General features: G+C 43.7%; 2 protein-coding genes across 5 annotated transcripts in view; one reads left to right on the forward strand and one right to left on the reverse strand.

The window, feature by feature from the left end:
- The window catches only part of mgmt (O-6-methylguanine-DNA methyltransferase), a 303,909-nt gene that overhangs the window by 239,876 nt on the left and 50,329 nt on the right, over positions 1-13,704 (reverse strand). The window lies entirely within an intron of this gene.
- The window catches only part of LOC105927313 (EBF transcription factor 3), an 89,010-nt gene that overhangs the window by 73,054 nt on the left and 2,252 nt on the right, over positions 1-13,704 (forward strand). For 2 of the 4 annotated variants that reach the window (XM_012863996.3, XM_012863997.3), the window contains exons 11-15: positions 2,422-2,510; positions 9,920-9,985; positions 10,158-10,329; positions 11,775-11,960; positions 12,397-12,564. In XM_012863996.3, the coding sequence (XP_012719450.1) occupies positions 2,422-2,510; positions 9,920-9,985; positions 10,158-10,329; positions 11,775-11,960; positions 12,397-12,564 (681 nt within the window). The remainder of the gene's footprint in view (positions 1-2,421; positions 2,511-9,919; positions 9,986-10,157; positions 10,330-11,774; positions 11,961-12,396; positions 12,565-13,704) is intronic. The other 2 variants (XM_012863999.3, XM_012864000.3) reach the window with 1 other exon arrangement.

Here is a 13,704-nt window from a genome sequence, read left to right on the forward strand (position 1 = left end):
GCGCTGACACGCCCGCGTGTGTACGCATACGCGCAGGCACGGGTCTGCCAGAGTGTGTACGATGAGGAGGGGACTGGAAATAACAAAAGAAAAGGGTGCAAATTCCTCACTACAGTCTTGTCATGTACAATCAATAAGGCAGATCAATCCTTTATTAAGGAGAAGATGGCTTCCCCCCCCCCCCCTACATTCCAAAGCAGACCTTTGTCGTTTTGAGACGCATGATGACATGTCAAATCAGATTTCCAGCAGTGTATGTAGCTGCGGCAGGGAGTTTATTCAGGTGTGTCTGCACGATTGGGCTGAATACCGCTGTATTTGTAAGCTGGATCCTTGCTATCGATTAGAGCCCCCCACATTGTCCATGCTTGAGTACATAATTGCTCTGTTTGACCACGCTCGAGCTGGCAATTACTGTATTCAGCATTTAGCACAACTGGTGCACGTGTTCAATTGTAAGGACAAGTTTCAATGAATTAGTGTCTGTGACAAAAGTCGGCATAGAAATAAAGCCCTGAGGAAGATTTCAAGCAGTCGCCCTTAATCTAAGCTCTCAAACCCTACGTGTCCGGAGCGTCTTTGGTCCTGTGTTGTATAGTGCAGGCACAGTGGCATGGCTTTGTAGCCTTTAAAAACAGAGAGGGATACTTTATAACTAAGAGGTAAAAATGTGATCAAAATGTTTTCTCAGTTAGTCTCGCAAGTTGTCCGGTTTTGTGTGATCCACCATAATATGTTTGGAGTCAGTTAAATTATCTTTAAAGAATGAAGGGTTTTACTAACATAGCAGCCAACATATTGTGTAGCTTGATGCTATAATTTGATGGTCATATTTAATCTCTGCTATTTTCAAACAAATGTATATTCTGAATAGTACGTTTTTAATAACCCTACTTACATAAAACCTATGGCCTAAAAATAATGCCTGCTGCAGAACTGACTGCTGTTTACATAAAATGTATGTGCGTATTATCTCAAACACGTGTGCATACAAAGAATGGTAAATACTGGTTATGTATCAGCTTCTCGTCCTCTTTTGCAGTGCTATCCAAATTAAGTGCATAGCAAAAAGGAGGTGGATAGTTGTAGGGCTAACTCCAAGAAATTGGAGTAGGACTCAGTCCTGTCTCTGTCTGTGTTTGAGTGTGTGCTTGTTTATGTTGTCTCTTTATGACCTTTTCCTGCAAAAGCACCAACCTTATAAAACCCAGTAGACTTTGTATGGACCAAAGCCCAGTCCTAATGTGGAAGAGCATATTTTTTTTAGGTTAAGGGTTTAGGGTCCAGTTCATATGTTGGGCAAGTACCGGTAATGGTCAGGGTTAGGTACAAAAGGTGTCCCTGAAATGAACAGAAGCCAGTACGATGTCCCAGTGACGATAGAAATACAAACGGGTGTGTGTGTGTGTGCGCGTTTTTGTGAAACTGTTGGGGGTTGCGTTCACTTGCTTATACATTCAGCAGGTTCAGCGAGCTGTGTGGTGTTAATGCTGAAATTACATGCTGAGTAATGAGTGATGGGCCAAATTACAGGCTGAACAATGAATAGAGGCAGGCAGCTCTTATTAGTCTCCATAGAAAGCCATTGATTTATGAAGCTCCTTGCTCGGCGGAGTTACTCTCCTGAAAATGATATCTACATTGAGAAGTGATGTTCTCTATTAAGCCGTTCCTTCCCCTTTTACACCGCTCTCCTCCTTCCCAACCCTCCCCCCCGTTTGGCCTCTCTATGAGCGTACACATGATTGTTTAGAATCAGGCGGAGCTGTAAGGAAACCTTCAATTACCCATTAGGACTGTCAGACATAAAACGCCCGGCTCTCACCAAAGTCTGGGTTATGATTCATTTACTTTGTGCCTCTGATTCATCGCCCAATATGCCTCATGCCCCAGATTACTGTTTGAGGGGTGGGGGAGATTAATGGCTCCATGGGATCTGCCACCGTATTTCACAGGCCCAGTGTTGCAGTACAGTTGGTGGAGAAGGGCGAAATGACAGCAACTTACACTAGATCAATGTGTGGACAGTCTTTCACAGATTATTAAAGCTCTGTTAGATTAAAAGACCCCCACTATGTAGTTTGCTGTAGTCAATATTCCCAAGCAGATAAAAGGGCGGGTGGGGGGTCCCTCTGAAGGATTCTTAGACTGATGTAGGTCATCATGGCTGCTAATGAAATAACACTTGGTGACACAAGTGTCAAAAGGAACCTGTTTCATCCACCCCCCCCCCCTTCCACCAGGGCTGATGATGTTTCATAAGACATCGAATCACCCTCGAGGTTTCTTCGAAATTAGGAATTCTGAAATTGTTTCTGTACCGTAAACCCTCGCAAATTTTCAATTAGTTTGCTCATATCTATGGCAAAATGAGCCTTTCAAATGAGTCTAATTTTCATCTTCCCTCTCCCTGTCTTCTAGCTCTGAATGAGCCCACCATCGACTACGGCTTCCAGAGGCTCCAGAAGGTCATCCCCAGACACCCCGGCGATCCAGAGAGGTTACCAAAGGTCAGTGCGTTGTCTGTGTTGAGCAGAGAAATGTAGAGTTGTACTGACACAGAGCTCTTCAGGTTTTAAAGGAATAGCTCATATGCTAACCGGAGTAGATAACTCTCATGGCGTCTTTATTTAGTATATATCCACATTAGCTGGCTGGAGAGGCTGAACCTAACGGCTAGTCCGAGAGGTGCCATCATCTGTTGTGTACACCTGCTTGTCCTTCTCAGCTGGTTGGGGGTTTAGTGCCAGTCAATCACAGGGCAATAAGAGAAGTGCAAAACAAAAAAACCAAGGGGGATGGCAAACTCACACTGAAGCCCAATTCAGAGTACTATGGGACAGACCCACACATGCAAAGGGAGAACATGCGAAGTCAGCGCACACATGCCCCAATCCTTGACTTGAAGCTGAGATCCTTTTGCTGTGAGGAAACAGAACTCTACCATCCAGCCCGTGTTGGCGGAAGTTGCAAATATTTTTATAACTTGCAACAATAGTTAGCTGTGCAGTGTTAATGTCTTTCGTGGACCCCGGAGAATGAGTCCTGAAAGGAGAATTAAATACGTAACTTTTATTCCACCGACGTGATTTATTCCTGCTGCCTGCAATGGCCATTAAATATGAGCTGCGTGGCAATCCAGTTTTCTAATGTCATTTGCTGAACACTTTGGTGCCCTTCCAAAACATTTAGACAAAACCATCAACAAAGAGAGCACGCCGTCCAGATTTTCTACATAGATATTTCACACACTGATTTTGCAAGGCTAATAAATTTCCATAAATATTGTGCGGACCTACTGTAAGCTGTCATCACGTGTCCATCGGCAACTAATTATGCAGGGATAGGAGATAGGTAGGAGGCGGTTTCAAGTTTGAATAAGGATGTAACACACAAAGTAAGGCATGGCCATTTACTCAAACCTATAAAATATTATATCCTTTTTAAACCCCTTTTTCAGGTAATTACTCTGACTAGAAAGGCTTTACATATTCCATTATCAGTATATGTTTCACACAGGAAGATCATTGGTTCTTCCAACTGTGTTCTTGGCCCCTGGCTTCATCCACCAGGGTCAACTAATCTGGATTTACACTAAATAAAGACGGCAAAAGAATTACCTACTTGAAGTCAGATATTACGTGCTTATAATCTTTTAACGGAACCTCACTTCAGAAATCCTAAGGTTACGATTACGCTCTCTGACAAATAAAATAACATACCCATCAATGCACAGCACTGCGATTCTAAGTGCTAACATCTTTTGCTCCACATATGTAGCTCACCCACCAACCAGCATGGTAATGGTATTGGTTTTTTGTGTGTGTGTGTGTGTGTGTGTGTGTGGGGAGAGAGGCGTAAACTCTCTGTGTGGTAAAATAGCTCAATCAGGCGTTTTCCTCTCCAGTAGTCTGTGGAGATGGTAATCTGGTCAGAAACGACGCCTGCACCCTCATTACCCCACTCATGTTTTCCTTTCATTTTCTGCGGCTCGATTTGGTTTAATCTTTTGTTTACAGAACCCTGTGCCATAAACCCTTCTAGTCTTAGTGCAGCTAATAGACAAAGACTGCGTGTTATTATGCTCTGGCTTTTTATAATGTTTTGCTTTTTTTTTTTTTCATCTTTAAGTTGCAGTCACATCGGCTTGGCGTGACACATTAATAGGCCAAGCTAAAAGAAAGAGCCGAGCACTAAAACCGAAGTGTACGCGTCTTTGTTTTATCAATCCTCTCCTGCGCAATGTTTTTGATTCCTTTATTCTTTCTCTTCCCTTTGATTCTTCCACTCTCCGTTTCCTACTGATAGAATCTGTGTGTTTTCTCTAATTGCCACCCTGCTAGTAACTATTTTGATGACCAACGCTCCAGATGTGTCAAGAGCAATAATATGACTGATTAGTCAATTCAGGACCCCTCGGCATGCCGTAAAGCGGGGGCCACCTCGGAGCTTCAATAATACTGTAAAACCTTTAAAGACCTTATCTATTACATCCCAGCAAGCAACACAACAATATTATTAATGTCCAACAGACAATTTAATAAAGAACAGAGTGTGTGCTAGCTATAGACGTTTGACCAAGGCATCCTGGAGAAATGGCACTCCACAGCAAATCTTTGGCTCGGTATATGAAGTGTTTCAATTAGACCTGGTCCCTGTGGAGACAGGACGCTACACCTTGACATGAAATGTTACTCTAATTTCAGGTGTAAACGTTGACCAAAAGGTGAAGTTCACTTACCTTTCATACCTTCCTGCGACTATCTCTGCCGGTATGACTGAGTTTTACCGGGGCTCTCGGCAGCGTACACCCCTGGTAAAAATGAAAACCTTGCCAAATAATTTCAAAACCTTTTCCACATGTTCTGCGAAATATGTTCTGGGGAAACAAAGCCGGTGTGGGTGGAAACAAAAGAAAACAAAAATGCTTTAATAACCCAAATGCTTAAGTGTGGCCACTTAATATTTGGTTGAAACACCTTTAGTCTGTCAGCATGCCACATCTGAACTTAAAAAAAAACAAACAAAAAAAAAAAACTCTCCAAATCTATCAGACGACTCTTGTCCAGAGCCCTACAGATTTTTATGTCAGCTCTGTTTTTTTGCTTTTTTTTGTTTTTGTTTTTGTTTATTGGGTTTGGGCGTGCCAAATCAAAGCTTTAATTCTTCTCACCCAAAACTATTGTTTTTATTAATTGGTATGATCACAATAATGCGCTAAAAAATTAAATAAAACCCCTCTTGATCTTGAGGTGTCTTAGCTAAAAAAAAAAAAGAGACTATTATTTGGAATATTTTCATCCACTTTGAAAAATTCCCAATTGCAACCGGAGGAAAGAAATCCTAGATCATGCTGCTGCCACCACCATGTTTCACTGTGACGGCAGACAACCAGATGATGAAAATAATTAGTTTTTCAGTTAAATTCTGCAAGATAAACACATTGATGTGAATACAATTTATTATGGTCATATGTTTATAAAAAAAATATTTACGTCACAAGAAACTGGCATTTTAACAGGGCCGTGTACACCTTTGAGAGCCACTGTGTAAAAACAAGGTCCGCATCTTTGCTGCAACCAGAGACGCAATGTTACCGGTGGTAACACGGCTTTATAACAGAGAAACCTTGAATACAAAGCCCGGCTGGTTGTGGGACAGATTTTGACACCGAGACCGAGATTAGTTTCCCGGGTGAGCGTATACTTAATATAGCACGGTCTCCCTGCCTTTGCATGAAACAATCAGAGAGTGAGATGAAACCCTGCACTCCCAATAAACAACATAAATATTTGATTTGCTCTCTAATGGACCCAAATATGGGGTTCAGGGGGCATGTAAATGATCCCACGGAGTGATTCGTCATTGTTAAGCTTGCCATCTGAGGGTCAGCTCTCGGGGTCAAAAGCACATTCCCAATAAAACACGCCTGCGGCGGGCCGAGGCTGCCGTGCACATTCGGAATGAGAGCAGAAACGGCATATAGAGAACAGCCATTACAGGGTGCAGGTGAGACAGGGAGACTCTATAAAAAGAAGATAAAGCTGGAGGACAGCGCGGTGTGCATTAGCAGAAAGGCAAATCGACACCAAGCCCACTCACCACCTCTATCCAGCCACCCCCCCTCCTCCGTTCTCTTCCTCCCATGACTTCACCCTCCAGTTGATAATATTACTGCGCTATTGATTTCCACCAGCCTTCTCCCTGGGACCAGTAAGACACGTGGTAATTGTAAGGAGACAGAAAGCCAATATGGGAGTGCTCATGGATAGCAAGGGATGCACGCTAATATTGTTGCTACACAGAGAAAAAAAAAAAAAAAAGGGGGGAAGCTGCCTCTGATTGAAGTTTACCTCGTAATTCTAAGACAACATCGCAGATGACAGCCTGACCCTGTGGGAGGAGTGGAGATATAAAAATTCAATGCAAAGTCCAGGGTGAATATGAAAGTAATAAGTGTGAGCAGTCAAGTGATGAGAAAGGAGATTGGTTTGCGGGCATGGCGTTAAGTGAAGAGAGACTTTGGAATTCACCCTCCTTTTTAAGATCTTGTTATAAAACAATTTTCTATTCATAATATAAAAAAGACAATTTATAATACCATTTTGTGCCCTCTGGCAGTAATGGACAAATAGACTGGATATCACATTATATCACACTCAATTTCTCTCCTCTGCAACAAATTAGATTCATTATAAAATTAAAAGTGGAAACTCAATATTGTTTTATTATTAAGCTGATTGCTTTGGATTCTTTTCGTTCCCCCCCAAAATGAGCATAAGCCCATTCTTTTCCGATTCTTTGTGTAATCCACCAGGAGAAAATATTACAAATGTGTTCATGTCAAGCAATTACCCATGTATTTAAATGAATCTCTCTTCCTGTGCTCTTTGAAGTACCTTCATCTAATGGCCCTATGCTTCTAAATGCATTCATTACCTCAGGCTAGAGCTAACAGAGTAATTGCCTTACAGTTTTATAATGGCATTAGCACTCCAAGCTACATAACCTAGGCCCTCTTTTATTAACTGTGATAATATAAATACAACATCCATGTTAATCTAGTGCTTGAAGACTCCTTATTGTTAGATTATTTTTTTTTTCTCTCCCCCATTTTATTTTACAAGACGTCATTTTGGATCTCTTCCCCTCGGTTTTATGCCACGGCAATAACACGAGGCGGCTTTTTAAATCGTAGGCGATCCGTCGTCGGAGTGTTTTTTCAGCGGAGCGCGAGACCTTTTAGGCAGAACAATCCCAAACAATGGCGGGAATCAGTCACACATTTGTCACAGAACAGCAGAATTCATTTGAAGCCGTTAATTGTTTCAATTTAACATGGTGTGTTCAGATATGTCTCCATGACAAGAAAGCCAATTACACTTATGCCGGAGCGGCGTTTGAGATTTACATGGAAATGCCCTCGGAACGCTATTCCGTGCTAATCGTATTCACAGCATGAGCTGATGCGCATGAAGGAGTCTCGTCAGAAGAAAACAAACTTCCTTCCTTGATTGGGTGCAGCACTTCTCATCATCCGCCGATATGACTAGGTTGCCACTTAAGCATAGCCCCTGCGAGTCAGCTTGGTTAGTTAAGACACCACGCGGTAAACGACAGATTAAGGATGAGAGGCAATATCGTTTTCTCCCCTCCTCTTTTTTTCTTTTTTTTTTTTTCCCCCCTCTCTCCAAGCTGTCCTTATGTCACTGCTGCAAAGTACCATATGGACAAGGAGGGAGAGGACGATTCGGGGAGAATGAAACATGGCTTCCGAACGCGACAGTCTTAATTGCTTTAATTGTTGTTTAAAATTGAGAGCCATGTAGGAGATCTTGAAATATGATAGAATAGATTATTGGTAATTATTAACTGCAGACAAAAATAAAGAAAACCACTTTATCTCACTCAGCGAGAGAGAGAGAAATCTGTTCTGCCTGATGAGAACACATCAAGACAGCTGGGCCTCTCATTTAGTCTACCTGCTTCACGACAACCATAATTCTTTATTTGTATGCAAACTAGATGCATGCAACGTTGAGCATACACACCAATTTCAGAGGTAAATGCCCATTCTAAGAGCCACCCATCCGGTAACTTGGGGTGGATTAAGCGATATGTTTCTATAAGAGAGCAAGGCATTCGCTGCAAGTGGCTCCTACAGCGATTCATCTTGATAAATCAAGGACGGTGGCTAGATATGCTCCTTAGGATGAAAGGGGGGCCCCCCTTACACACGCTGCGTGCACACTGCGTACGCCGTGCCTCCGAGACGCAGGCCAAGTCTTGGAGGCCGCTGTTTGAAGGCGCGAAGGCTGTGTTTACATTCATTTACGGCAGCTGCCGTCTTAATCCCACACTGCCATTGCCAAGTGATGGAACACTTCAGACAAATTACCGAGGCCTGCAAAAGAAAACACAGTGAATGTGGGAAGAAAACAAGCACCATCTGAGATGTTTCTAGTGACAGATTTGCATTGCTTTTAACCAGAGTTCTAACAGCACAGGCGACAAATCTCTGCTCTACAGCAGGTGACAACAAGAGATCATTTTAAAAACACACACACACACACACCAGTCATGACTGCAAGTCGCCTTTGTCAGATTAAATGCACTCTTAAGAGCAGGAGAGGGTTTTCATAGAGCAAACTGCCTTCTGTATTGGGAAAAACAAAGAGAGCAGCCTGGTTTCTGGAGAGGGATTTAATTGTAAGTGCTGAATTCAAAGAGCCGATAAAGACACACAAACGGGCCAAACCCCACCTAGCCCAAAGCCCAAAACAGTGTGTGTGTGTGTGTGTGTGTGTGTGTGTGGGGGGGGGGGGTGCACAGGATCCGGGGCCAACTCATTTTCACTGTTAAGAGCCAAAGCAACACAGCTAATCCGCATTGTCAAGCGGGGGCAAGCATGCAGACATGGATAAGACCACATCCTGAGCATCCGTGTCCCCAAGGCACGAGCACCCAGCTCTTGCTGGATGGGAAGTCATTTGTGAAGTCCTTTGCAACAGCCAGTCAAAGAGGTTAATTGAAAAATTCCTTAATGTCATTACAACAGAACTAGATTAACCCAGAGCTAATTCACTTTATTGTTCTGAAGAGAGGGGACTCGGCACTGAACTCCAGAGCAAACGTGAAGCCCGGAATCAGGGGTGAGGTGTTGTTTTTAAAGGACTATGCCAGTTTAATTAAGATAGGGAACATTATTCACTGCTCTGCATGGTTGGAAGGAGCAAAATGGCAGTGCTGTTTAAATTTACCTCTGGTGCTCTTAAATCTAGGTGGCTTTTATTTATGTAAACATTTCCAAGCACTTTGTAACCCTACTGTGCACTCCCTGTGTTATATTTATATTCTGCATGCACAGTACCATTCCCCCTCCCCCCACATAAAATAAATAAAAAATAAAAATGTATATTTTGTTTAACAACCTTGGACATCATAAGACATTTGTTTTGTTGGTGATTTACATGTATGGCAATAAGCAATTATTTTCACCCATATTTTCCTCAATTTTCCGTTTTTGTCGGAGATTTGTACGGATGAGATGGTTAGGCTACTTTGTAACGTGTTCTGAAGTGCATCAAACATTTCCAGAGGGCCTACGCACTGAACACTGTGGAGAGAGACAGAAAAAAAATATATATATGGTGCTCTGACACTCCTTGAACCACCGTCTGACTATTTGAGTCCAATGAATGTCGGAACGATCATCCAATTTGGGTTGGTTGCTTGAACAACCATCTTAGGAATAAACAATCACTGGATTGTTTAGACTTAAATAACTTGTTGCCAGTAGAAATATATTAACCGCTGCAAGACTTTACCAAAGGCAGGGTCTTCTTTTTGGTCGGACAGACGCCTCAGGCTGAAAACATCCGAGTTACATGTATTTCCTTTCCCCTGTTCCCCTCATCAGGAGGTGTTACTGAAGAGAGCGGCTGATCTCGTTGAAGCCCTGTATGGAATGCCCCACAACAATCAGGTATCTCAAAAACACTCTAGGCATGTCTGATTTTTTTACATAAAGAATTTTTGATGACATAATTAGAGCCTGTATTCAGCTCTATATCTGAAAGAATATAGCGCTCCGAGTCAACTTGACAGCCATGTTTTATGCATTAAAAAATCCCTTTGCCTTCTTTTTTGCCTCCCAGGAGATCATTCTGAAGAGGGCAGCTGACATTGCAGAAGCTCTATACAGCGTTCCACGCAACCACAACCAGATTCCCTCTCTCGCCAACACAGCCTCCCACGGCATGATGGGAGTCAACTCCTTCAGCAGCCAGCTAGCAGTCAACGTATCCGAGTCACAAGGGAATGACCAAGGTGTGTGATGGGGGGGGGGTTAGCTCCATAACTTAGTGGTGCTCAAAAGGGGGTTACAAAAGGATTGCTGGTGCTTCTTGGAGCAATACCCAGGGAATTATGAGAATTTGGCAAAAATGTTATCCTTTTGTGGGCTTTAAAGAAAAGTAAAAATGTCCAACATAGCTATTAATAGTCTGTGAGCCGTCTTTTATTGTTTTATTTAAGGGCTTGCAATTTGTCCTGATAAAAAGATTAGGGATACACCGATAAGAATTTTTGTGGCCGATTATGGCTTTGACATGCTAATACCTATTATTGATGCTAGTCAATTAAGATTTAGCTTTAAGTGCTATTATGTACATACACAAGTTTAACAAAATGAATACAGATAATGAGTATTACGCAAGTTAGAGAGAGGAACCGTAGTGCAACCTCAATTTAAAAACGAAAAAGAAAAAATTATCATGCAGTTCACGTTTTAAACTGTTTTTAGCATCTTATATTAGCGGTCAGCGGGATTAGCAAGGTTCACATTTCTAACACAACCGACTGTGTGTGTGTGTGTATTGCCTAAAGAGAACATAGCCAACATTTCCAACTCCAGCATGTTTCATAAGAGTCAGAAGCTCAAAGCTTAAAAGAATGAAGCAGCGCAAATTTGCTTAACATTAAGAGTCCATATTGCTACTGAAAATCTCTTGCACCCTAAATAAACTGCAGACAGGTCTTGACATCTTGTAGAAAAATAGTTTCCTTTTAAATAGACTTCTTCAAGCTTCCCCTGACTTCTTTTATTAATAGCTCACTGATACCGAACATACGCAACGCCGACCCTTCTTCGCTCAGTAACAGCACCCACATTAAGGCCTGTTGTTGTATGCTGTGTTCACTGACACATAAAAAAAAAAGGAACAAAAAAGATCTGACTCTGAAGTTTCCAAATGGCCAATCAGGCTGAAAGTCATCACATCGCTGTCATCAGCAGATTTCTAGGTACATCTCTTTAGTAACCTGGCTTACGTAATGTTACATGTGTAAACTCTGGGAAGATAGCAGGCATAGTTCTGCTGAAGTAGAGCCATCGCCGTACAGTAGACATGTCTCCAGATGTTATAGAAAAGACAGTTTCATTTCAAACAGACGTTCCTATATCTCCGATTTTATTCTTGAACACATCAATAGTACAAAACTGTTTACTTTCTTCACTCGGTAAAAGACAACACCAGAGCTCAGTACGACTTGTTAGTGCTTAGGTAGCAGAGTTAACTGATTGGCGAAACATCAAATCTGTAGGTAATGGACCGGCTGATCGGTCTAAAAATCATCTGACTTCCAGTCACCACCAGTTTCTTGGTACAGATCTCTGACTACACCAGTTCATTTCCACTGCCATTTACTGTCAACACCTCAGAAAGAAAGCAATGAATGAATGTCCTTGTGCTTCTTCTATTCGTGTCATCCAGTTGGCTACAGCCGGAACACCAGCAGCGTGTCCCCCAGGGGCTACATCTCCAGCAGCACCCCACAGCAGTCGAGCTACAACACAGTCAGCAACAGCATGAATGGCTACGGCAATGCCGGTATGAACCTGGGTGTGCCAAGCTCCCCAGGGTTCCTCAACGGATCCTCTGCCAACTCCCCATATGGAAGTGAGTAGCTTGCCACTCTTGCATGCCGTAGTAGCGCTAAGCTGCTGCTGATTTAATTCCGGCTGCCGCGTTCGGTTCCGCCTCCACGAACCGTCTCCGATGTAGGGTGAGAGCTTCGCTGATGGACGATAATAAGCAAGTGTTCATTCACGAAGGCATGTTCGGTTCCTGCGCTTTAGAGAACACACGTGTGGCTTAGCATTGTGGAAATATTAGCTTTACTTCACCACATGCCGCCTGTGTTTGTTCAACCGGACAAAATGTTGATCAGAGGGGCCTGTGGGTACTGATCGTGTCCCCCCCCCCACCCTCCCTCCCTTCCAGTAACTCTACCCCAGCCTTACCTTAACTGCCCTCACCCCTCTCAAGCACCGCTCACGGCACGTTCTCACTCTCGCCCTCCCTTCTTTCCTTGCCCTCCCTGTCGTCTCCGCAGTTAAACAAAAGAGCGCCTTCGCCCCTGTGGTCCGACCCCAGGCCTCCCCACCCCCCTCCTGCACCAGCGCCAACGGCAACGGACTGCAAGGTGAGCCCCCCTCACCCCCTCATCCCTTCCCTACGGACTACTGGTCAGATACCGCTGCTCAGGCCTCTGTCCGGTTTGGTGAGGGATTAATCATTACAAATATATGCATTTTGACAGGCCAATTTACACCTTTCACTTCACATTCAGACGCACACACTCGCAGAGAGCATGCCGGCACGCACGCACACACGCGCACACAAAGCGGCACGGGTCGGAGAGTGTCTGCGTAAACACTCGCACGTACATACACCCTCGTTGCCCTTACGTACAAATGATCCGCTCCGATGTCGCAGGACAAGACCTTCAGCGAATTGTTTTAGTAATTATGTTTATTAGGTTTTGTGCGTGTGTCATGACCAACATGATTGCATTGAAAACAAGCTTAGCTGTAGCGCGTGCCCCAAGATTAATAACATTGGGCTTAATGAAGTGGGAAATTAAAGTTCATCTTGCTACACGTTCATACTTATTAATACATGTTGTGCAGAAATTAATGAGCAATGCCTTGCCATCATCTGCGCTGGCAAACTTAAAAGCATTTCAAGCATGACTCTACAAATATACTGAGAGCAATACACTAATACATCATCCTAGCACTTCACTAGTCGCCTAATTGTTAAAACATGTGAAAATACTGAATATATAAACTCTTAGGGCGAGTTACAGTTGCTAATGATATCCGAAGCAGATGGTCTTGGAGAAATAACAGGGAGGTGCCTTTGATCTCGCCTAATCTCTATTGGATAATGGCGCAAAGGCATAACTTGAGTCGACGAGAAGGGGACGAGGGAAAGAGGACGAAGCCACAGAGACGAATGCGTGCGGGAGACCGAGCGGAGTTGCGGCGTTGCAGGAAGTGGCCGTGTTGTTGCTCCGTCGTCACCGCAGCCGGCTCTCCCGGGAGTCTGGGCCACTGTTTGCCATTACCCCGACGGCAGGAGAAATATCACACATAGCAGGGGCGGCGTGCTGAGGGGCTGAAATGTCAGAGCAGGAGGGAGGTTAGGGGGACGTACGGCGGGCGAGGGCGAGCGGACACGGCAAACACTCGCTGGCACATGCGTAAACAGGCACATTTAAAGGCTTACATCCACGCACGCGCGCAGCATCAGGTGGCCGCACTCAGACATGCATGCACCGGCACACACACACATACACACACACACACACACACACACACCGCACACATGCATGCACTCACGTTTCAGTTTTGACACA

This window comes from Fundulus heteroclitus, chromosome 22 (assembly GCF_011125445.2).
Source record: "Fundulus heteroclitus isolate FHET01 chromosome 22, MU-UCD_Fhet_4.1, whole genome shotgun sequence".
Classification (NCBI taxonomy): domain Eukaryota; kingdom Metazoa; phylum Chordata; class Actinopteri; order Cyprinodontiformes; family Fundulidae; genus Fundulus; species Fundulus heteroclitus.